The 20,406-nt window shown below is 49.3% G+C and overlaps 1 protein-coding gene across 2 annotated transcripts in view; it reads left to right on the top strand.

Moving 5' to 3' along the window:
• Window positions 1-64: 64 nt before the first annotated feature.
• The window catches only part of LOC142467382 (hepatic and glial cell adhesion molecule-like), a 39,880-nt gene continuing 19,538 nt past the window's right edge, over window positions 65-20,406 (top strand). For both annotated transcript variants that reach the window (XM_075573002.1, XM_075573001.1), the window contains exons 1-3: window positions 65-184; window positions 10,005-10,092; window positions 17,512-17,587. In XM_075573002.1, the coding sequence (XP_075429117.1) occupies window positions 17,524-17,587 (64 nt within the window). In that variant the 5' untranslated portion in view covers window positions 65-184; window positions 10,005-10,092; window positions 17,512-17,523. The remainder of the gene's footprint in view (window positions 185-10,004; window positions 10,093-17,511; window positions 17,588-20,406) is intronic.

The raw sequence follows: 20,406 nt of genomic DNA, 5'->3' as shown, positions 1-20,406 counted from the left end.
AAAGCGAAACAAAACAAGTGACATCGCCAGCATTTGTTTAATGATTAATTATATAAACAAAATCCTTGGCAGCTAATCATAGCAATTACTGTAGCAACACACATGCCAGCCACTGGCCAGAATGCTAAGTGAGCACATGGATCTCCTTATCACGCCAAAGGTTACCCGAGCCCAAGCCATAAAGGTAAAGACATTGTTGCTAGCTCACTAGGCACCAAATTGGGGTAGAAACTACAAATGTGAAATTAACATGTTTTAGCATCTCTCCTGTGTGTTTGGAAGCTGTGTCACTATCCTGATGGGAGGGAGTGGGGTGTCAGTGTGTGTGTATTGTGGGAAATGGGGGCAGTGTGTGTATTGTGGCAGAGCTGGGGATATTGTGTGTGTGTCTGTACTGTGGGGGAGCGGGGGTATTGTGTGTGTGTGTGTGTGTTGTGGGGGAGTAGTGTGTGTGTGTATTGTGGGAAGATTATAGTGTGGGAGTGGGGGGTATTGTGTGTGCGTATTGTGGGGGGTTAATGTGTGTGTATTGTGTGGTAAGGGGACATTGTGTATGTGTATTGTGGAGGATGGGGTATTGTGTGTGTGTGTGTGTTTTGTGGGAGGAGGGATTGTGTGTGTATTGTGAGGGAGGGAGATATTTTGTGTGTGTGTATTGTGGGGGGTAGAGTGTGTGCATTGTGGGGGGTATTTTGAGGGTGGGGGGGAAAGAGGAAGAGTAAAAGAGACAGAGTGGGGATGGAAAGGGGGAGGAGAGTAAGACAGTCGGAGAGTGAGTGAGAGAGCGGGTGGAGAGGGGGAAAAAAGAGAGTCTCCACCCCCCCCTCTCTCAGGGCCACTTGCTGGGATTATGTTTCCTCTTCTCTAGATGGGAAGAGGGAGAGAGACGGGGATTGGAGGAGGGCGGATTTTTATTTATTTATAAAAATGTTTTACCAGGGAGTAATATATTGAGAGATACCTCTCGTTTTCAGGTATGTCCTGGGCACAGAGTTATAAAAATACATGGTTACATTAAAAGAACAGAGGTTACACAGTCACTTCGCAGACATTTCATGGGCAGACAGAGGGGATGGAGGAGGGAATAGGGGGAGAGATACCTGCAACGTTGACATATTTTTAATAGGAAAAGCACATGAAAAAAGTGTATACATAGGTTATAGTGGGTATAGTGACTATTTTTTTCTGGTGCGGTCCGAGTCTTGCAGTCGGACTTAAGAAATGGGCCCCCAAGCCATTCTGAGTTTGACGGGCCTGCTTAAGGCTGCACTTATAGTGCCGTGGCCGGCGACAGCGACGACACGCGGCGGTCGCTGGAAAAATCAAATTGACTTGACCAATCTGTTGCGCCGCTTCAATTATAAGCACACGCAACGGCGGCAATACATTTGTTTTGCCGCGACGTCGCCGGCACTATAAGCGCGGCCTTGGAGCTAAGGTTACTTGATTTTGAACACAAGACTCCTCCTTCCCCTTCATCACGTGATTTATGAGAAGGACATGTTTTAAACACTATTGTTTCGATTTGACTGGAAATTCCTTTCGGGCTGAAAATACATTCTGTGCAAACGCTTTAACTTTCATTTCTGCATCTGATTGCAGCTTCCCCCCATTCCCTCAAGAGGAAGTATATATGTAGAATTGATATAAACCAGGGAGTCCCCCAGTAGCTGAAACACGACACTTAACCCTTTGAGTGGCAGAAGGGCCATGGCACAAGATTGACACAACACCCCCGGCCACTCCAGAAAGAATATAATGGTGACAATCTTTTTAAAGCTCTAACACGAGTCATGGATATGAATAGAGATTCTCTTTTAAGTCGAAATAAATACAAAAATAAAAAAGAAGACTAATCAGTCTACCGATCCAAAAGATCAAATTATTTCCATTCCGTGTGTTACACATTACAATGCAGTGAGTCATGAGATACAACACATAATTAGTAAAAATTGGAGAATATTATCTAATGATCCAATCCGTGGTCCACATTTAGAAATAAGACCTAGATTCATATTCCGCAAACCCAACAATCTAAAAAAAAAGTTTGTCTCCGAGCAACATTGGAATATTTAAGGATCATACCGCAGGGAACATGTGGTTAACACAGAAACCAGCAGGTAACTTCTGCTGTAGGAAATGCAAAGCATGTAAATTACTACGTGTAGAAAGAAAGAGTTTTTGTTCTCATGTAACGAAGGAAATGTTTAATATAGGTTGTAAGGTTCTTGCCAGTTAAAATGGGCCGGGGACCTCAGGTTGTCCCGGGCACCTGTAAGGTTCTTAAACTCAATACGGGCTGGGGACCTCAGGTCAGCCGGCCGTGACTGGAAACAGGATGGCTCTGCCCGGGGAGACTTAACCACACACTGGGCTGTCGGATCTCGATCTGATGACGTACGAGCGCTCGGGAAATGAAGAAAGAGACACAGTGATACTGATTCTTCATCTCAACTTTATTACGGAAAAGCAAAACTTTTCATACAGAGAAATAAGGTGTTAGAGGCGTAAATTAGAGGCATAACAATATTAGCATATTACTAAAATGACAGCCTAGCTGGGGATTTTCCATCTAGGCTTGCATTCTGTAAACAAAGCCTGCGGGCAAGCCGATTCAAAGAAAACACAGTACTGGTGTCCAGCCAACAGAACAATTCTGCCTGTCTGGAGGTCGTTTCTTGCATACATATATCACTTGGTTCAGGGAAAAGTTCAGGCAGAAATGGTTAAGACAAAATGGAGGACTGGCTTTTACTTTTAACCCTTTCATAGATTACTGCATTTCTTGTAATACAGTACTATTTTAGCAGTGTATCTTTTAGAATGCCTGTGTGCTAAAAAATATATTTGATGGACGAAATGGCAAGGAACATTAGAATAGGCTATGAAAAGCACAGCGTGTCACGCCATTTTAAAAGTCACCCTAATAGCGATCCAACCAAGTTAAAATATAACGGTATTCAAATTGTAGCCCCCAATCGAAGAAGAGGAGATAGAATTAAAGCTCTTTCTAGACGAGAGTTTTTGGATTTTTAATTTACAATTTTTAACACCCCAAGGGATTAATGATGAATTAGACGTATGGTCCCTGTATTAATATTTATATTTTTCCCCTTTTATCATCATCTTATAATATTTTTAATATTTTGATTATGTGGTATAATATCAATTGATTCAATATCTCACCAAATATATATTTATATATTTGTATGTACAGTATTTATAAATTTAAATATATATTTTTGTAATGTATTGATACATTATTTATATTTTTATATTTGACAAGTTACTGTCTATTTGAATTTGTTCGGTTTGATCTATTATTCATAGTTTTGAGAAAATATACTTTTAATATTCTGGTGTTTCGCTAGAATTAACATATGAGCGAAATAATCATTTTTGTAGCAAGTCTCTATACTAATTACCGCTATGGTTTTTACCTTCATGATCGAAGTAATTTTTAACTCATTATATGACAGTGCAGTCTCTGTCTTTTAGTTTTTTCTGTACTATGTAAAACCTACACCTCAACTAGTGGCGCTTTTTTCATTTCAGTGTTTTGGGCAGACAACTACTGTATGACTGTATACTGTATATATATATGTATTTTATGTTTTTAGTTTAACCGTTTTATTTATTGTTATAATAAACTGCATTTTATTGTTGATGTATAATATGTTGCTAATGTGAATAACATCTAAAACACCTGTGAACTGAACTTTAATTGGCTGGACCACCCCCCAGTCTTAGCCAATTACGGACATTCTGAAGGTATATAATTGTGTATCTGCAGTTGGTGAAATAACCCTGAAGTAGTTTAATACTACGAAACGCGTAGGACATCTGTAAGCCATCATAGGCTAAAAAGACTCCTTTTGTACAAGCCCTACTCCCTTTGTTAGTGTGCAGTGCTACTGACTACAACCCAACAGTCGCTTACTAGTGACGTAGTGTAAGGAATCAGGGGTCACGTACGCCACTACGTGACCCGCCCTGCCTCCTGCGGGGTCCACAGCCACATCTCCCCTTCAGCGGTATCCCCGTCGTGGTGCAGCTCGCCCGCCTCCGGCACACAAGCAGGTGGCCACCATCTTGCCGGGACGCGCGCAACTTGCTCTTACAGAGCGCGCGTCTCCGGCTGTAATTTATTCACCCCACTCTGCCTTGGACTACACCTCCGGCATCCGCACCGGCCACACCCACGCCCTCCGGCACAGCGGCTCTCTGAAACAAAACACAATGCTGCCCAATCACAGAGTGCTCTACCGCACACCCCTGCTCTGCCCCTTGCCTCTATGGGATTACCTACCTTTATAACCCCAGTCCTCCCTTTGGCTCATTGCTCTGCATAGTCTCTTCCCTATCAGTTGTGGATTCTGTGCCGTGCTCTTGCTTTGTATTCACTTCAGGTTCCGACCCGGCTTGGCTGATTACTCTCTCTGGCTCTCGACCCTGGCTTCCTCCTGGCTACCTTGACCTCTTCGACCCTCGGACTCGGCTTAGTACCACGACCTCCCGGACCTCTCCTATCCTCGACCCTCGGCTACGGAACTCACTACGGCTCTCCTTCTACCCCGGATCCGGCAAGTACACACCTTACTATAACCTTCGTTTTCTGGCCGGCTACACTACTACCACAGTCCGGACGCGCTCTCTCCGCTGCGGGTGCGTGTTTCCGTGCGTCCCACCTCAGTGTAGGGGACGGGTCTGGTTTGCGGGCAGCTCAAGCGTAACACGTAGGTCTAGTCATGTCAGTAGCAGCCGCTTCAAGACACAGCTGGTGTTCTTTCCGGTACACAACCGGACTTGTGCAGGAGCCTCCCCGGCCATTATTTTTACAGCTTGCTCTAGCCCAAAGTGCAGCAATCCAGACTCACGGACTTTGGATTCACGGGGCGTGGACATCAGGACACACCAGGATACAGCAGCACCCGGGTACTGATAGGAACGCTGAATACATTCCTTTCTGGTAGTGGACCGCCGTGATGCCGGTCGGATGAAGAGACCCGCAAAGCGCTGTTATGGTAACATGTGCCAAATACATGTAATGCTTATATTGACCCAATCTGATGTACGTGCGATAGTCGCCACTTTCTCACATTTGCCTAATTATATTGAATTTACATTTTCCATATGTGCAGATGGAGGCCAGGAAACTATGTAAGCCAACGCCAATCAGAGCACCATAGCTGGTTGTGGTTATTCTTGGTGTCGGACTAACTGTAAAAATGGAAGGAGAACCGAGTGACAATAATCCTTAATCACAATGATATTCTGAGATGGACGGATCATGGAGACACCCTCGGTAAACTAGCCTCGGCAGCATTAAGCATCTCGCAAGTTTGGAGTCCCCCGTAACCACCTGTCTTGGTGAGTTGAGGTTGTACTTGTGTTGCTCCTGTTGGCTCCGGACAAAATAAACCTTGTTTATTTAACTCCTTCGTTCTGTCTGAGGCTTGTGATCCCAGTGTAATCATCTGGTCTCCTTTGACACCATTAACCTCAGGAAATGTCACTTAATGATTTCGATAACTGCCTGTTATGAGACCTAAGATAACAGACCTCTGTGGCTTTGGACTTCAGTCATAAACTTCTTGTCTAGCATTTTAATGTTATTTTCATAGCATCAGATATGTGCAATAAGTTTTCCTAAATAAAATCCTAATTAACAACCCTAATAAACAATCCCTCTGGAATATGCAATACATGTAACAGGATATAAGGAACCCTCGGAGGTAACATGGAAAGCCACAAAAAAGAAGTGACCGGAATAAGTAAAAACTGACAGGGTTTAATGTTACACTAAAGTTATAAGACTGGGAAAACAAAATGGAGTCTGCAAAAATGTACAGAGGTATGAAGGGGGCAATATGTGCAAAGGGAATATAAAACAAACTAAAGTTAGCTGGTAAGACTACATGCAAAAGCAATGATAGCAGGGGACAAACAAAAAGCAGGGGTCAATAAGTGAATAACAAAACACAAAACAAGAAGGTGCCTGTAGATCTGCAGAATCTAGAAGCTTGTCTTGGGTTTTATTCCCAAAAATCAATATCCTGCTGGCCTTATGGAATGTTTTACTGTGGTTCCCACCGGCCCTGGGCCTGAATTTGACTCCTGTGTGCCCCTACAGGTCTACGAGGAGTACTGTGGGAGGGAATCTTGACAACACACAGCTCTCATTGGTGACTAATTAACCCCTTGACTGCCCCTTTCGTTGATCAGACCTAAATAAAGTCAGATCACTGAATCGGTTCTGAACTTCCAACAATTAGATCAGGGTACAGGCAGTCCTCATTTTACAACGCTTCGTTTTACAACGAATGGCTTATCCAACGCTATGCAATGCATACCTATGTTCATTTTTACAACGCCAAAACGGCTTATCCAACGCTCTTACGACGCTTTGCAAAGTTGTTTGTGTATATAATATATATTATACTATATTATACTATATAATATATTATATTTTTATATTATAGTATATATTATATTATATATATATAATACAGTATATACACTATATAACTTATGTGTGTGCTGTATATCTTATTGTCTGCGTAAAATATTTAGTGTATTTTAGCATTAAAAATGCCTTCAGGAACGGAACCTTTCATTTAAAAAGTGTTCCTATGGGAAAACGTGTTTCGCTTTACAACGTTTCGCTTTACAACGCCATTTTGAGTAACGCATTATGTCGGATAACCGAGGACTGCCTGTACTGTCACGGTAGGGGTAGCCGGCCTCACATAATAAAGGTGAATCCTGTCTGGTTGCCCTAAATCTTGTGTAACGGGCTGCCAGGGCAAACCCATAGGGCCGGTAAACTGGGTGGATTATAACCATTTACAGCTGTTTCCCTGGCCGCCTATGTGAGCTCCTAAACTGGGGGAAATGTGTGTGTTTTGACTCTTGATAGGAACTAGGTGGAGAACTGTGACTTCGGGAAAGTGTTTATAAGGGTGGATATTGGGGGGGCAAAAGGGGCCGACACAACACGGCCAAGTCCTGAGAGAGAAAGGAAGCCCTTCCAGTGGGGAGAGCATGGTAGCTATCCCGAAAAGAGTACCGTGGAGTTCCTGGACATGGAGCGGACAGGGTAAGCCTACCTGAAGCAGGCGCCCTGCACCTAGTCGAGGTTAGTGACTCCCCCCAGGTCCCCAGTTGGTGTGTATGTACCCTGTATTTGTGTGTTTTGTCATGTCTGTGGGCATGCCCGAATAAACCATATTTATTCAACTGCATTGTCCCATCTGGGGCTAGTGATCCTGGTAAAAGTTCCCGGTCTCCCATGACAGGTACTTTCATACTGGAAGCCTATCTAGCACATGAAGGATCTTGATGTGGCAATTGAACTGTCTGCTAATTTCATAATAGTTGATATGTGTAAGGATCTGGGAGCCACGCCGCCACCGGCGCGCTCCCGGCTTACCTTGGCCCGCGACTGGGTGCTCTGCTCCCTGCAACACATCAACTGGTCCCCCCTCCACCAACCGCTGTACTACGCGCACGCGTGCATCATGCATGCAAGTTAATGCGGAATCTCCTGGTCCCGCCTCTAGGTTGCGCCCGCACGGTGACGGCATCGGCGCGCGCCCATGACCCGCGCATGGATCGCGTTACCTATCATCATCTGCAATCCTTCCCACACCTGTCTCCTGCACCACTTCAGCCAATCACAGTCTGTACTGAGGACGCGTCTTCCCTTTGTCCGTCCACTCATTGGTCATTGCTCCCTATATATGCTCAGCCTGTCCTCTTGCAAATTGGCTGAGCATAAACCTTTGTTGTTTCGAAGGGTTCACTGCTACCCTTGCCTCCACTGTCTTGTCTTGAAATCTTGGTTCCTAGCTACTCTGTTCCTGACCCAGCTATCTCTTGGACTCCGCTCTTTATACTCCTGACCCCGGCTACCAACGATGATCCGCATCTCTCCAACCCAGAACTCGGCAAACGTACCACGACTATCCTCATCTCTCCAATCCTGACCACAGCTAATAGTACCTGCAACGATCCGCACCTCTCCAACCCAGACCGCGGCAAGCATCTTGACTATCCTTACCTCTCCAACCCCGACCCGGCTACCTCGACCAATCTACACTCCAGACGCGCCCTCGCAGCTGTGGATGGCGTTATATATATACTGTATCCCCATTCTCGGCCTCGTGGTCACGCCTTGTTTGTGGAGAGCAGTCCGCTACAATATGGCAGCTAAGTTTTTCACACTGAAACAGACTTAGAAATTTAGGTAATGTAAATATATATATATATATATATATATATATATATATATATATATATACAGTGCTCGACAAACCCGGTCGCCCACTCGTGAGTGACTGGGTGGGTCTGTGGATGACTGAGTGGGTCTGTGGGTGACTGGGTGGTCTGTGGGTGACTGGACACTTGGGTGGGTGACTGGACACTTGGGTGGGTGACTGAACACATGGGTGGGTAACTGGACACTTGGGTGGGTGACTGGACATGTGGGTGGGTGACTGGACACGTGGGTGGGTGACTGGGTGGGTGTATTCACACAGACAAACACACACAGACACACACATGGGATGTCGCACATGAGGTACTGAGGGTTTGATCTCCTCGGGTGCCCGCTGTAATTACCTGCCCAGGGATCTCCTCTCTCCCCTTGTCCTCCTCCTCGGCAGCACTTCCACCTGCTTGTGTGACGCGAGTGTCACGCGAGTGAAGCCCCCCTCCAAGGTGGACGGCGCCGCAGACTGCCACCACCGCAGGGCTCCCCGAGGTGGACGCCGCCGCAGGCCGCCACCACCACACACTCACACTCCCATACACTCTCCCACACACACACTATCCCATACACAAACACACACACACTTTCCCATACACACACGGGGGGGGGGAGAGAGGAAATGCCGTGACCAGCACAACCGCTCTCCCCCCTCCCGCTCCCATCTCCCACCCCGTGCGGGCAGCCACGGGAACCTGGGGGGAAGCGGGGACTTGGGGGGAAGCGGGGACCAGGGGGGAACACCCCAGCTACCATCTCCCGACCCGTGAGTAGACACGGGGATAGGGGGGAAAGCGGGGCCCTGAGGTGATGGGGGGAACTCCCCCGCTACCTTCTCCCACCCCGCGGGCAGACACGGGAAGCGGGGAACACCCCCGCTATCATCTCCCGCCTCACAAAACAGTTCACAAGTGTGTGTGTGTGTGTGTGTGTGGGGGGGGGGTTCACAAGGTAGCGGGATGCAATGAAATACTAACCTCTTAGAGCAGCAGAAATGAAGAGGATGCGCCTGCGTGGCCTGAGCATGGATAAAAAAAAAAAAAAAATTCAGCACGAGCAGGGAAATTTTCAAAGAACCGCGTGCGCTGCTTGAGCGGCCATGACTAGCTTGCCACTAGGTCAAATCCACTCGCCCGGGGCATGCGGGGGAATAGGTTTGTCGAACACTGTATATATGTGTTCAACAAACCTATACATTTGCTCGCCCCGGGCGAGTGGATTTAACATCAAGGCGAGCTCCTATTGGCCCAAGCAGCACACGTTTGGTACTAGGTGGCGAGTAGATTTTTTGGTGATTTGTCGACCACTGTATATATATATATATATATATATATATATATATATATATATATATATATATATATATATATATATACACAGTATATATATCTGTGGCACAGATGTAATAAATGCAAATTGTAATAATATCATATTTGTTATTTTAAAATGTATCTAAAGTGACATTGAAATAATCTTATGACCTTTCTACTTCTGAATGTTTTCTGATCTGACCCCTTTGGAGAATTAATATAAGAGCTCCGAATTACAATCTTCTTTGTAACATATTTCTTAAAAAGCTCCAGCCAGCCGACGTATTCAATTGTTCCCCCGAAAAATATTTTAACGTGGATATTTTGAGACAGCTAAGCTTGTCTGGATGATTTGACAGTGAATTTTGTGAATATATATATGTTTTTTTTTTTTGTAATAAAGAAGTTAATTTTTTCAACCACAGCTAGAACAGGAAATGCCCCCTCATGTCACCTCAGTCAACAATTAGAGACGGTTCCTTATATTATGTGATACAGCCATAGAAGCAGCAGGTAAGTCATTTAAGCTTCCAACTCCGTAATTATTATTGTTATTATTCATTGTTATTTTTTTTTTTAAAAGTGCCTAATTTTCAAATCTCTCTGTTACAAGAAAGTGGAATTGTATATATAAAAAAATCAAATTAAAAAAGTACCTGTACTGTGGGTGTCGAATAAATATGTGGGGAGCAATATGTATATATATATATATATGACAAGCAGAAAAAGAAAAAAGCAGCGCCTCTATTAAGCTAGATCAGTAAAGTGCATATACTAAATAAAATATAATTAAATTAATTATAAATAAACAGTATAAACTATATGGTGAAAAATATTGAGTAGCACAGATCAATAAAACTGTAAACCATAAATATATAAGATGAATGTATAAATACACAAACATATATATCCAAAACAAGAGAAAAGAGAGTATAAAAACCAGTCCTCAAAAATAAGTCCAATATTGATGTGGGTTCCGGTATGGAGGGTCTCCGGCAGCTCTCAGTGTGGACAAACCACGTCCACAGTGAATCTAAGGGAAAAAGGGAAGAGAGAGCGCATGCCCATAGCGTAAAATTGTATTTTAATGAGGGGAGGGGGAAAGGGGGGTAAAAAATGCACTCACAAGGGTACAATAAAATCTAGCATTGCGTGATATAATCACCACCATCCGGGAAGTATCTGCAGCGTCTTGGGGCAGTCCCAGTTTTACAGGTCAGGATCGTAGTCCCAACAGATGTCCAGGGCAGATGGTATTCAATACAATTGTATTAGAGTCCTGGAAGATGGCTCCGTGTAGTAAGGGCTTCTGCAGCAGTTGCGCATGGATCAGTCCGTTCCAGCGCTCGGTGATGACGTCAGTGTCAATGCGTCTGACGTAAGGACGCTCCCTGACGCGTTTCGTCACTCTCGGGTAACTTTCTCAAAGGGAAGTGTGGAGAAGGGGAAGGTCCGGTATTTAAATACATAATATTTTTAAATCCCCCTCAAAGAAATGGCAGTAGTTAGCGTGCAAACAGAATCCTTGTGAATGACATATATATATATATATATATATATATACATACTGTATATGCACAAAGAAGAGAAAAGTGTCAAAAATATATATATATATATATATATATATATATATACACAGTGGTTGACAAATCACCAAAAAATCTACTCGCCACACAAAAAAATCTACTCGCCACCTAGTACCAAACGTGTGCTGCTTGGGACAATATTTACTCGCCCGGGGGTTAAATCCACTCGCCCGGGGCGAGCAAATGTATAGGTTTGTCGAACACTGTATATATATTATACTATATTAGTGAAAGCACTGTATGTTTGCCTGCCTGCCTGCCTGCATGCATGCCTGCCTGCTGGATGTCCGGTGTCCCTAGCGGCAATCTCATTGGTCCCTTGGCCCGCCCGCCCCCGCACACCTCTCATTGGCCTCACACACTCACACCACCCCCTTGGCCCGCCCCCCACACCTCTCATTGGCCTGAGGCGGAGTGACGGGCCAAAGGTCCAAAAAAATAAATAAAACACACACACACACACACACACACACACACCTCTCTCCCCTCTCCAAATCACCTCTTCCCCCTCCCCAGCGGCATCATCTCTTCCCCCTCCCCAGCGGCATCACCTCTTCCCCCTCCCCAGCGGCATCACCTCTTCCCCCTCCCCAGCGGCATCACCTCTTCCCCCTCCCCAGCGGCATCACCTCTTCCCCCTCCCCAGCGGCATCACCTCTTCCCCCTCCCCAGCGGCATCACCTCTTCCCCCTCCCCAGCGGCATCACCTCTTCCCCCTCCCCAGCGGCATCACCTCTTCCCCCTCCCCAGCGGCATCACCTCTTCCCCCTCCCCAGCGGCATCACCTCTCCCCCCTCGCCGCTCCAAATCACCTCTCCCCGCTCCAAATCACCTCTCCCCCCTCCCCGCTCCAAATCACCTCGCTTCCCGCAGCTGCCACGCGGCGCGTAAGATGGCGGACCCCCTTCCTCCCTCGCGGCGCCGAGTCAGACGGTGGCGGCGCCCGGAAGTACAGGTAGGTGTCGCTCCCCACCTCCGGCGCCAAACGGAACTGAGAAAGGGCGCATCAACTGAGGTGTGTGTGTGTGTGTGTGTGTGTGTGTGTGTCACTGTCCACTGCCCCCCCCTCCTATCCACTGCCCCCCCCTCCTGTCCACTGCCCCCCCCTCCTGTCCACTGCCCCCCCCTCCTGTCCACTGCGTCCCCCCTCCTGTCCACTGTGTCCCCCCTCCTGTCCCCCCTCCTGTCCACTGCCCCCCCCTCCTGTCCACTGCCCCCCCCTCCTGTCCACTGCCCCCCCCTCCTGTCCACTGCCCCCCCCTCCTGTCCACTGCCCCCCCCTCCTGTCCACTGCCCCCCCTCCTGTCCACTGCCCCCCCTCCTGTCCACTGCCCCCCCCCTCCTGTCCACTGCCCCCCCTCCTGTCCACTGCCCCCTCCCTCCTGTCCACTGCCCCCCCCTCCTGTCCACTGCCCCCCCCCCTCCTGTCCACTGCCCCCCCCCTCCTGTCCACTGCCCCCCCCCTCCTGTCCACTGCCCCCCCTCCTGTCCACTGCCCCCCCCTCCTGTCCACTGCCCCCCCCTCCTGTCCACTGCCCCCCCCTCCTGTCCACTGCCCCCCCTCCTGTCCACTGCCCCCCCCCTCCTGTCCACTGCCCCCCCCCCTCCTGTCCACTGCCCCCCCCCTCCTGTCCACTGCCCCCTCCCTCCTGTCCACTGCCCCCCCCTCCTGTCCACTGCCCCCCCTCCTGTCCACTGCCCCCCCCCTCCTGTCCACTGCCCCCCCCCTCCTGTCCACTGCAGGAAATGCAGGGGGAGGAATCCATGCCTTTGAGGCGCCCCCCCCTCCCTTTGACGCCCCCCCCCCCCTTTGACGCCCCCCCCCTCCCTTTGACGCCCCCCCCTCCCTTTGACGCCCCCCCCCTCCCTTTGACGCCCCCCCCTCCCTTTGACGCCCCCCCCTCCCTTTGACGCCCCCCCCTCCCTTTGACGCCCCCCCCCTCCCTTTGACGCCCCCCCCCTCCCTTTGACGCCCCCCCCCCTCCCTTTGACGCCCCCCCCCTCCCTTTGACGCCCCCCCACTCCCTTTGACGCCCCCCCCTCCCTTTGACGCCCCCCCCCTCCCTTTGACGCCCCCCCCCTCCCTTTGACGCCCCCCCCCTCCCTTTGACGCCCCCCCCTCCCTTTGAGGCCCCCCCCCCTCCCTTTGACGCCCCCCCCCTCCCTTTGACGCCCCCCCCTCCCTTTGACGCCCCCCCCTCCCTTTGACGCCCCCCCCCTCCCTTTGACGCCCCCCCCTGCCTTTGACGCCCATCCTGCCTTTGACGCCCCGCGCGCACACACTGACTGACTGCCGCACGCACGCACACACTGACTGACGCGCACACAAAGCCTGACTGACGCACGCACACACTGACTGAGGCACACACTGACTGTGTGTGCGTCAGTCAGTCTGTGTGTGTTTGTGTTTCTGCCTCAGACTCACTGACGCGCGAGCAAACACACAGTGACTGACGCACACACGCTACATGAAGCTGTAAAGGAGGGAGGGAGGGGGGGGACTGGATTGATGTGAATGGGGGACAAACAGAGAGAGGGGGGAGGAGAGAGAGGAACGGGAACATTACATCCCGGGCAACGCCGGGTCTCTCAGCTAGTATATATATATTTGTCAAACCACTGTATGCCTGTCTGTGTGTCCTGTGTCCCTAGGGACAATCGCATTGGACCTTTGGCATGTCAATCCGCCTCAAGCCAATGAGATGGCTCCCTTGGCCTGCCCGCCCCCGCACACCTCTCATTGGCCTGGGGCGGAGTGACGGGCCAAAGGACACACACACACACACACACACTCCCTGTGTCCCTTCCCGCATTGCCTCCAAGCTCACACCCCGGCCGCTACTGTCAGCGGGGGAGCGGAGCGAGCGCCCGGGACACAGCGGGGGAGCGGCCACAACACGCTGCCTCCCGCCTCAGGTCCACGTGGGAGCGGCCAGACGGGTGATCGAGTGGCCGGACGGGTGAGGGAGCAGCCAGATGGGTGGGCGAGCGAGCAGGCGGATGGGTGAGCGAGCGAGCAGGCGGATGGGTGAGGGAGCGAGCAGGCGGACGGGTGACTGAGCGGCCGGACGGGGGAGGGAGCGAGCAGGCGGACGGGGGAGTGAGCGGCCGACGCATGCACGCGCCCCACAACAGATGGAAAGTTTCGGGGCGGACAGACGGAAGGTTTGGGGAGGGGGGACAGACGGAAGGTTTGGGGGGGGGACAGACGACTGGCAGACACTGGGGGAAGGGGGAGCAAGCGGCCACATGATACATTGTCACTTACCTCCCCCCCTCACCTCCCACACCCCCCCACTTCCCGCACCCCCCCCCACTTCCCTTCCTCCCCCCCTTCACCTCCCTCCCTTCCCCTCCACCCCCCCCTTCACCTCCCGTCAACCCCCCCTCCCTTCACCTCCCGTCACCCCGCCTCACCTCCCGCACCCCCCACCCCACATCCCTTCCTCCCCTCCCCGCACCCCCCCTCCACTTCCCTTCCTCCCCCCCTTCACCTCCCCCCCTCCACTTCCCCTCCCCTTCCCCTCCCCATTCACCTCCCGTCACCCCCCCTTCACCTCCCGTCACCCCCCTTCACCTCCCGTCACCCCCCTTCACCTCCCGTCACCCCCCCTTCACCTCCTGTCACCCCCCCCATCACCCCCCAATCACCCCCCCTTCACCTCCTGTCACCCCCTTCACCTCACGTCACCCCCCCTTCACCTCATGTCACCCCCCTCTCCCCCCCTTCACCTCCCGTCACCCCCCCTCTCCCCCTTCACCTCCCATCACCCCCCCTCCCCCCCTTCACCTCCCGTCACCCCCCCTCCCTTCACCTCCCATCACCCCCCCCCCCTTCACCCCCCTCCACCTCCCGGCACCCCCCTCCACCTCCCGTCACCTCCCCCCCTTCACCTCTCCCCCTTCACTTCCCCTCACCCCCCCTCAACACCTCTCACCCCCCCTTCACCTCCCCTCATCCCCCTTCACCTCCCCTCACCCCCCTTCACCTCCCCTCACCCCCCTTCACCTCCCCTCACCCCCCATTCACCTCCCCTTCACCTCCCCTCCACCTCCCCTCCACTTCCCGTCACCACCCCTTCACCTCCCCCCCTTCACCTCTCCCCTTCACCTCCCCTCACCCCCCCTCAACACCCCTCACCCCCCTTCACCTCCCCTCCACTTCACCTCCCCTCCACCCCCCTTCACCTCCCCTCACCCCCCCCTTCACCTCCCCTCACTCCCCCTTCACCTCCCCTTACCCCCCCTTCACCTCACCTTCACCTCCCCTCACCCCCCCTTCACCTCCCCTTCACCTCCCCTCCACCTCCCCTCCACTTCCCGTCACCCCCCCTTCACCTCCCCCCCTTCACCTCTCCTCAACACCCCTCACCTCCCCTCCACCCCCGCTCCACCCCCCTCCACCTACCCTCACCCCCCCTTCACCTCCCCTCACCTCCCCCCTTCACCTACCCTCACCCCCCCTTCACCTCCCCTCACCTCCCCCTTCCCACCTCCCCCCACCTCCCCCCCTTCCCATCTCCCCCCTTCCCACCTCCCCACTTTGCCTCCCCTCCGCCCCCCCTTTGCCTCCCCTCTGCCCCCCTTCACCTCCCCTCCGCCCCCCTTCACCTCCCCTCCGCCCCCCCTTCACCTCCCCTCCGCCCCCCCTTCACCTCCCTTCCGCCCCCCCTTCACCTCCCCTCACCACCCCCCTCACCACCCCTCTGCCTCCCCTCACCACCTCCCCTCCGCCTCCCTCACCCCCCCTTCACGTCCCCTCCTTCAACGCCTTTCGCCGCCCTCCCGCCTCTGCATTTCGCCCACCCGCACTTCTGCCTTTCACCCTCCCACCGCTCACACCCCTGCGCCACACAGCCGCCGCACGCACTCAACAAACACCCGCCACACTCGACACACACCCGCCGCCTCTCACCCACCTCACACACTCGACACACACCTGCCGCATCCTGCCCCTACGCAACAACATCACTGACCAGCTGTCGCCCGCACTCGCCACACACCCGCCGCCTCACACCCTAGCAGGACCCCGACCCACAGCCAGCACTCACTACCCACGCGCCACCCGTACTGAACACCCACCCGCCGCCTCACACACGCTCACACCCTAGCAGGACACACGCCTCACATTTTTACATAACTTATGTCAATATACATTGTACTGTGGTGTGTTTACAATAAACCATTTTTATACAGCATCGTATTACATTTTCTTCCATCTTTCTTTTAACATTATTATCCAACCTTTCCAACAAATACTCAATCTATTGTTCCACGATTTATAAATAATACTACCTATTACTGATTTACATCCCGGGCAACGCCGGGTCTCTCAGCTAGTATATATATACAATTAGTGCTTGCTAGAATATAGCAAATGATAACAAGAAATCAATAAGTGAGTCATTTAGAGTGTGTGCAGGTGAAAATCCACATACATGCTCAAAACATAAATCGTGATTTAGACAAAAAGAAATTGTGCAGAGTGATTGACAATTCAGATATAGTGAGTGAATGCAACTACTGTGAAAAAGTCCATGTGATTAACAAAGTTAAAATCAATATTTCGATGAAGGATATTAAGTGCGCTGTGACAGATCGCAGCTTCTGGGGGATGAACCACATCCACGGTGATCTATTTAGAAAAAGAAGAAAGAGGCGCATGCCACATACTGCAGCATAAATCTGTGTTGACATTTAATATCACATTAAAAGGGATCATGATTGGCACACACACACACACACACACACACACACACACACACACACACACACACACACACACACACACACACACACACACACACACACACACACACACACACACACACACACACACACACACACACACACACACACACACACGTGTAGTTAGAACATGCACATTTGAGAGATATAAATGCTCACCAAAGTGGTGGTCATCTGTTGCGGTCTTGTATATTACCACAGGGAGGGCTGACATCCCGCTGGGTGGTCCGGAGTCTTATATCAATATGGATCACTACCAGCACAGCACATGGTAGAAAAAATAATACAAGTATTTACTAAGTCCAACAAGCAATGATTTAGTCAGACATTTCAGTCCCTAGGGGGACCGTCTTCAGGCACCGAATATTTACATATTTACCGTGGCTACCTCAGGACCTGGAGGTAATGAAAAATGTGTTATTTTAGCACTTCCAGTATTTTTTCTTTCAAAAGCAGGACATGCTCGGGGAGCAAGACACTGATATTATTTGAGTTCTGGAGGAGACTGCCGCTTTGAAGTCTCTTGTGTTTTTAACGAGTATTCACTAATAAATAATTTACCTACATAACCTCACGTTTTACTTCTGTTTTAATTCAGTGATTGTCAGAAATGCACAGGAAGTCAGCCGCTGAGATTCTTTTGCGATGGCTCTCTCTCTCCATCCTACTGCCTGGTAAGAAAAGACAGACAGACGATCGACAGTGACAAACTCAGGTCAATTCCTTACAGGCTCAGAGATACTGACTAATTAACGTTTTTACTGAACATGAGTACCGCTTTGCCGATAGCTCCTGTGGCAACAAAAAGAAGGTTAAAGGGCGGAAGGTGGTAAATCTTGATAATTAACACAGTCCTAAAACAAAATAGACAGAGTGAATCCCAAACTCCTCTTATTGCTCCATACAGTATGACAGGTCAAGACCCTTCCTGTTTCTGTGTTGATATAGAAAGGGAGCTTAACCTGGGGGATATCACTGATGGCCCACTGAACCAGAAATATGTATAGTTAGGAAGACAATACCCAGATCATGAGCTGTCAGCCTCAAAGAAATCCTTACATTCCTGAAATATCCCATGTGAGTCACAAAGAGAGGTGACAAACAGGTCACCCATTAGTTTGAGGGCTATATTAAATATGGGATTCTGTGCCTGACAGTAATTTGCAAGAATAACAAATAGATATTTGTAGCTGTTGCGATTACAGAAATCATAACGTACCAAACACTTCACGATTAGGAGGAGCAAAAGATAGTCAAAAGAAAGTAATTTCTCCAACAAACACAAACAGGGTACATGCAATTGGCTCTGTAAACAAACAAAAGGTTATTTTGCATGTGGGTCATGGAAAGCGTGCGAAGACATGCAGATGAGCATAAATTCAGTAACTGAAATAACTCTAAAAATGTCACTCCAAATCAGTTTATTAACTGTGAATCTGTAGGAGTTATTTATCTAGCAACATACGAATGTGGAATTCATTACCCATGGAGACTGTGATGGCAGATACAATAGATTTGTTCAAAAAAAGGTTTGGCATCTTTTTAGAAAGGAGAGGTACAGTATACAGGGATATATCAAATAAGTAAACATGGGAAGGATGTTGATCCAGGGAGTAATCTGATTGCCAATTCTTAGTGTCAGGAAGGAATTTATTTTTCCCCTTATGAGATATCATTGGATGATATGTGTGACGGTGTAGGGGTCCCCAGGCCACCAATAAAGACAGTATGCCCGGCAGGGGGGCCCCTGAGTCATTAAAGGTAACTGTGAAGTGTCAGTTCTGCAGCCCAGGGCTGAAAAGGTGTAATAAAGTGTGTAAAATGTGCCCGATAGGAATAAGGGGCTTCTATGACTGTTTAAAGAGTTAATTGATTAAGTGTTCTTGTGGTTTTACGGTGAGCGGCGGCATTGCAACACTAACTCACTGCCTAACCACAAGACAAGCAAGGGAAAGCCATAACCACAGAGTAAAGTGGATAATTGGCTTGCGGTCAGATTAGGAGAAGAACAGCCTCTGGGGAGGAAAGTGGAGCACTGCGCAGGGCAAAAGTACAGGAACCAGCACACCATAGGTTAAAAAACTACTTTATTCAGCAACTAGGGGAGACACCAACAGTGGAGCATCTACCCACTCTAACATGACACCTCATGTCAGTACTCCTATTCTATATATTGGAGCAGCTTTAGAAGGACTTATGCACCCAGGATCAAGATTGCTATTATCCGTTATATAAGGGATTTATTGGATGTTATATGTCATAAGCCTGTGATCCGTGCAGCATTCTGTAGCACCGTGGATGGACTCTATGTCCTTCTTTTCATACTTGCGGTCAGATTAGGAGTTCCGGATTGCAACAATGTTGGATGTGGTCGGATCATCCAATTAAGGTCAATTGGGGAAGTACGTTTGCGGTTTTCGATTGGGACCGTAAATTGCAACATTGAGTCCCGACCGGAAACCGCAGACGGTGAAATGTTAAACCACACACCACATCAAAGCCCTCACACAATTAACTAGCTAACTTTGGCTAGGACTGTCGTAGCACTCAAATTTTTGGTATGCAGAGTGCTAGGGAGTAATCATTTAGACCGGTATGAATATAGTATTTTAAACTTGTGTATCAAGTTATAAATGAGAATAGCCCTGATTTTAGTATTTTAATGTATAGGAACCAGGGCATTTACATTTTAGTCAGGCAGGACAGCGGATGCATTAGGGATTTACCCTGATAATTTATGATCAGCCATTCCAGGGGGAGTCATGCATAAATGTAAGTCTGGACTTCTGAGACACCCTGTGGAGATGTCTCCAGGATGTCTACGGAACTCCAGGCTTCAAAAGGTACAGACATGGTGAAGGTGCTAAGTGCCGGGAAGTGAAAATATACAGTTTGCCTAGCAAATGTTGAGGTATCCTGGAGGAAGGTAGACATTCTGTCACCGTGCAGGGGGGCTTGGTCAGGTATACTAAGCGGGTCAAGTGTGAGGTTAGCGCATGACCCTTGGCATACCGTGAAGCCCTTTGCCCGGCTGCAGTAACTGTTGGCAACCTTGCCATAGGGTGGGAGTTTGCTTCCCACGCCAAGATTGGCTGTGTAGTACCCAGATAGACTTGGGAGAGTTTTATAAGCCCATGCAGGCCGTCGTTGGATGTGTAAAACACAACTGCAAAATAAAGTAAAATTAAATAAAAATACAATAAGTATAAAGAACAAACCGTGATGATTAAATACACATTATTAAATCATAATACAATGCACTGATAATTTGAAGTGCAAACACTTGTATGAGAGCCTGACCACTGCTGCTATATGACTACATGGGGATCTGTGTTTGGCATCATAAAGAGCCATATTTTCTAGGTCCATGAATAATCAATAAGAAGTGCCATTCATTTCCAAATATTGATCTGGAATTATGTTCAAATTACATATGAGTTCTTCTAACACCCTAAATATGATTATGTTTTGATATAACAGGATGATTATTCTA

This window comes from Ascaphus truei, chromosome 16, assembly GCF_040206685.1.
Source record: "Ascaphus truei isolate aAscTru1 chromosome 16, aAscTru1.hap1, whole genome shotgun sequence".
NCBI lineage: Eukaryota > Metazoa > Chordata > Amphibia > Anura > Ascaphidae > Ascaphus > Ascaphus truei.
This window is presented reverse-complemented; position numbering and strand designations above follow the sequence as displayed.